Source organism: Nelumbo lutea, chromosome 4, assembly GCF_056320005.1.
Source record: "Nelumbo lutea isolate HS-2025 chromosome 4, American lotus-T2T, whole genome shotgun sequence".
Taxonomy (NCBI): Eukaryota; Viridiplantae; Streptophyta; class Magnoliopsida; order Proteales; family Nelumbonaceae; genus Nelumbo; species Nelumbo lutea.
The window spans coordinates 100,279,019-100,283,992 of NC_142687.1; the positions used below are offsets into that span (position 1 = coordinate 100,279,019).

Sequence of the window (4,974 nt, forward strand, 5' to 3'; positions counted from 1 at the left end):
CAAGGGGAGCTCGGGTCCCTTTGCACGGGGGGAGCTCGGGGCGCTCCACCTTCAGGCTTGGGGCGAGCTGGGCCTTACTTCTCGGCGAGTTGTCACACCTGCCGAGTCGTTTGGTCGGGGCTCGGCGAGCTTGTTACGCCGAGTTGTGGCCAGGCTGTCGCGCTGAGTTGTCGCTTATGCCAGGTCATATACACGTGTCCCCGTGTTACGAGGTCGGGCCATATCACCCTACATTACTAGCTGTTGAGACAAGCTGCCCCAACTTCATTTATAAATAAACTAACACGAGTCTCATAAGTGTCTAGCTTAAGGGGTAATTTCATATAAACTTACCAATATCAGCATGAAACAATAATGTACTTTTATTCGTTTACAAATAAATGTATTTGTACATCAGTCAGATTGGAGCTGAGGGCATATACTGTCTAACAACAAGCTCTTTCTTCAATTCCACATAACAAAGTCTATGAATCACATGAATCTCTATGACCCCGACTAGCTTATTTCAAATGTTGGTGTGTTCACATTTCATTGGGGTCTCATGAAACCATGGTTGCAACAGATTTCCTAACTTTGAGAACAACCACCCTTCTTAAATGGACCCTAAGGCCCTATTTGGCAATGTTCTCTCTGAGAGTGTTTTTGTTGTTCCCACTTCCCGGTTCTTGCGGAATAGAAACACATTTGAGAAAAAAAATGAAAGAAACGAGCCATTCCTACGTGAGAACAACACACAAATATTTGGGAGTGGCAAATTGATGCTCTCAAAGAACACCTTCTCAGGAAACACACGGTTCCCACAACATCCATGTCTAATAACGAACACGTGTGGGACGTTCCCACGTGAGAGAAGAGGGTGGTATTGTCATTTGTGCAAAAATATAAACTCAAGCCCTATATAGCGGTTCACATTCATTTAACCTCACTGCTACTGCACAACCCAGAAGAGAGTTGAAGTCTTGCTGCGTCAAGAATTAGACGATGATCGACCGGAACACATCTCCAGCGTGGCAGCAAAAGGGGTCGCTGGACCTAAGTCAGAGAGGCTGCTTGAGAATGAGCAACAAGTGAGCAACAACCGTTGAGTCTCGGCTATCGGCCATCATTGGTTTCATATGTTCAACAGTCGTTGAGTATCGGTTGTTGGCCATTAGAGCAACAGTAGGTCATCAGCAACCGTTGTTGTCGTTCAACCCATCAATGTCGAAACCTATCATAAGGATCCGATCTTGGTTTCCTCCTCCACCTCAAAGAGTTTCTATGCATGGGGATGATTTCAAGCTGCTATCAGGAATGGAGGTCATTACCTTCCAGTATTTCTCTTTTACGTCATCTTCCATGACCCCTTTTTGCTCTCCTCCATTACTGCCACCCACAAAGCACCACTGTTCGCGGGGAGTAGAAATGATGGCCTTTGGGCTGGCACTGAGGAAGGGCCACACCTCCTTTATCTTTATCTTGGACCAAGACTCAAGAGTCAAGTTGTAGCACTCTGCGTCTGATTTGAATCACCCTTGTCTCTTGGTGCCGTACTCGCTAACCACCCAGAACCTGTTGTCGCCATCGCAGGACAATCCTTGACGCTCATCCCTCTCCTCCACCGATCGCAAACTGTTCTTCTGGATGTCGTGTCTTCCCGTCATGTGACACTTTTTTTTTTTTGATTAATTTTAAGCTTAATGGACATGGAACTAATGTTAACAAATAGTTTTATTATCCAAACTTTGTTTCTGTTTATATAGAACAAAAATCAGTTCTCAAAGAACAATTTGCCAAATGCCTCCATTATTCTCCAAGAATAAGAAATAAAATTCTTGTTATTCTAGCATAGGAATTTCTAAAGGAACGAAGAACAGGTGGGAATGTTGCCAAACAGGCCCTAAATGTTCCGCTTTGCATTCAGCCCACCACTCTTCTTAAGACCCCACCTAGCTAGACCAAATTTGAGTAATTCCCTTTTTCATTTTTTGCTTTCAAGGAAGTTTAGGGCTGCAACTAGGGTCAAGCCGAGGTCGGCTCAATCCTGGCCTTGTCTTGTAATGCCAGATGGGTCTGGGCCTAATCCAATAGTCCCAATGTATTAGCGAAAACCACATGTTAGTTCGAATGGTTTTAAAAAACGGTCGGAAAATGAAACCGTTTTAGCCACTGATTCCTAGATTAAACGGTCTGCCAATCCAGTCCGAAGCTCGATTGGATGGTTTTGGGGTCCAAAACGGATCTAGAGCCATGACCGATTCCCATGTTAACCGATCCATCATCCTGTCCGGTCCAATTTTCAAATGCCCAACCAACCAAATGTGTGGTGATACAACGGCAGCATTCAAACCTATTTGATACCTCGTAGGGAATAAATAACTATTTGATACCGTAAAATATTTTCATCTTTATTAGTAAGCAAAGTTCCAAACCAGGAGAATTGCTTTGCGTTTGCGTTTATCGGAAAACAAAATTTGCTCCTGCGACCTGCGTTGCTCAATTTACAACTGAAAGGCAAAAGATTGGTTTGGGTTTTCTGCACTAAGGTCGGCTCTAGCCTTTGGGTTCCCTTTATTTATTTATTTAACAGACCGAACCGCCTCACAATTATCTCCTGCAAACCTTCATCTCTAATAGTTGGAAAATATTTTCCAACTCTGCCATCTCCTCCTCAATCCTTCTCTGCCGCTCATTGCATTCTCCGACTAGCTGACGGAAATACTGAATCCTCTTGAGGCCTGCCGAAACTGCCAGCCCCATCTCTGCCATCTTTGCTTGCATTTTTGTATTCTCATCCTGTGATTCTTTCAGTTTCTTCGTCAAGAATCGATATCCATCTAAGGACCTGAGGAGATTCTCTGAGAGAAGCTTGTTACGCTCTTGCAGCGCAGCAGCGTTCCCTTCGTCGTCTCCTCTTCTACAGTTGCAGTCTTTGTTTCCGGCAGCGCAAGCTTTGACCTTGGCCAATAACATCTTGTTCTGTGCTTTAACATCGCTGAGGTGTTCCTTCGTGTCTTTCAGTTCGTGAACCTTTCGAGAAAGCTCCCCTGCTATTATCTCCTTCTCCTTCCCCAAGCCTGAGAACATCCGTTCCAGGCTCTTCCGTGCCGCCATGCTCGCACTGAGCTCCCTCCGTAGCCTCTGGTTCTCGTCTGTCACTGGTTCGTTTGGCTTCTTTTCTCTTGGTGATACCCTGTTGTTAAGCTTAAGATCGGTGTTGCACCGCCGCAGAACGGCCATCCTTCTCCTACCAAGCGTTTGCGTTTTTTGGATCCGTGCTTTAACGTCGTCGAGAATGGTTAGCATGCTGGCAACTCTTTGCATTTTCCGGTCATCGAATTCTTTAGTGCTTGCGTCTTGATGATCCTGGATTAATTTCAGTAGCAGCCTAACATTTACTGCCACTCCTAAAAAATAAAAAAAACTAAAGGAAGTAAATAAAAAATGGAAAAAAATTCAACGAGAGAGAGAGAGAGAGAGAGAGAGAGGCCACCTTCTAAAGTTGGATCATCTGGCCGCTCAAGGCTACAACTCGCCTGATGGAGTAATTCAGGAGATGCATTTGAAGTTCTAATCATCATATTGTCTAAAATCTTCAACCAGGAACACAGGACAAAAAGGCTTTATCTATTAGACAGATCCAATTCCAAATGCCACTGTAATGAATGGAAAAAATGGATGAAAAACTGAGGACAAACAGAAAGAGGAAGAAGAAATGCAAAATGGGTTTCTGTAAGAAGTTTCTTTTCTGTTGTTGAGAGATACAAGAAAGAGGGTCTAACTATGGCCCTCTCTCTTTGCTCTCTGCTCAATTCTCCTCAGCCTCCCTCTAATGATATATTCATATGCTGGAAGGTGGGTTTAGAGCTGTTTCTCTCTCCGAAACCATGGGTGACGGTTTGACCTTTTCACGGCTGTAAGTTGGTTTGACCTTTTTTGTACAATAAAACTACTGGTTTCTCTGAGGTCCGGATTTGTTTCCAATTCCCATTGCCTGGTTTGGGGGTTGACTGACGGTTGAATCACATCTCCTTGTATGGAAAAGTAACTATAATCACAGCTTTCAAACTCTTACCCACCAAGGTTGGACATGATGCTTAATTTTACGGTGCAACTTCACTTGGTCTCAGCCTGGTTGGTGGCTCAAACCCAACCCTAGGCCCAAGAGGCCAAGACCCAATTAATTAAATATAGATGTAGTGAGTTGTTTGGCCAGTGCCAGGTATATTAGCAAGTAAACCCATGCAACGCGTGGGGTTGAATAAAAATTTGGTTAGGTTTGGGTGGATAAATCTGGATTATGACATCAGTTTGGGTTGAAGCAAAGGTTTATATTACCATCTAATTTATAATTAATATATATTGTTTGTTAGAGAGAGAGAGAGAGAGAGCCAAGAGGGGTATTTAAAAGGAAAGAAGGGAGTTAATGGAAAAGAGAGATTTTACAGATTAATATTGACGATTGGATGGAGGGAGGGAGGTCACTAGTTTTAATAATGATATGATTAGAGAGAGTGATAATGTGTTTTATTAGAGAAAATTAAGATATAAGATAGTTTTTACAATGACTTATATATTTTAATAATTTATTTAAAAATAAATAATCATGTGTGAGAAAAGAGAAGAGAGGGAGGTCTGTGTGAGGTATGAGGACTCTTGGATCTCCTCTTTATTCTTTATAACATAGATTAATGAAATCTCATAAATAATAGGGATGCAAATGGATTAAATTGGATTCAAATTGGGGTATATGCAAGTCTGGTCCTATAATGTAAGTCCTATATCTAATCCCATCTGACGATCTAACGGATCTTACAAGGATTAATTCGAATTGGGGTATATTCTAATCTGATCCTATAATGTAAATCCTATACTCGATCCCATTTGATGATTTGAAAAATCTTACAAAGATTAATTCAAATTCAAATTCACTAAGGATTAATGTCTGATATATCTAATTCTGATATGATCCAATTTAATTATTAATAGGAAAAA

At 42.1% G+C, this 4,974-nt stretch overlaps 1 protein-coding gene across 2 annotated transcripts; it reads right to left on the reverse strand.

Annotated features, from left to right (window-relative positions):
• Nucleotides 1–2,361: 2,361 nt before the first annotated feature.
• LOC148862190 (uncharacterized) lies at nucleotides 2,362–3,816 on the reverse strand. Of its 2 annotated transcripts, none has more exons than XM_088941424.1 (2): nucleotides 3,473–3,816; nucleotides 2,362–3,386 (listed from the first exon to the last, which is right to left on the reverse strand). In XM_088941424.1, the coding sequence occupies exons 1-2, from the start codon at nucleotides 3,558–3,560 to the stop codon at nucleotides 2,587–2,589; spliced, it is 888 nt and encodes a 295-aa protein (XP_088797550.1). In that variant the 5' UTR covers nucleotides 3,561–3,816; the 3' UTR covers nucleotides 2,362–2,586. The 2 variants fall into 2 exon arrangements, with proteins under 2 accessions (XP_088797550.1, XP_088797551.1); XM_088941425.1 differs by having other exon boundaries at nucleotides 2,362–3,345; nucleotides 3,473–3,814.
• Nucleotides 3,817–4,974: the final 1,158 nt, after the last annotated feature.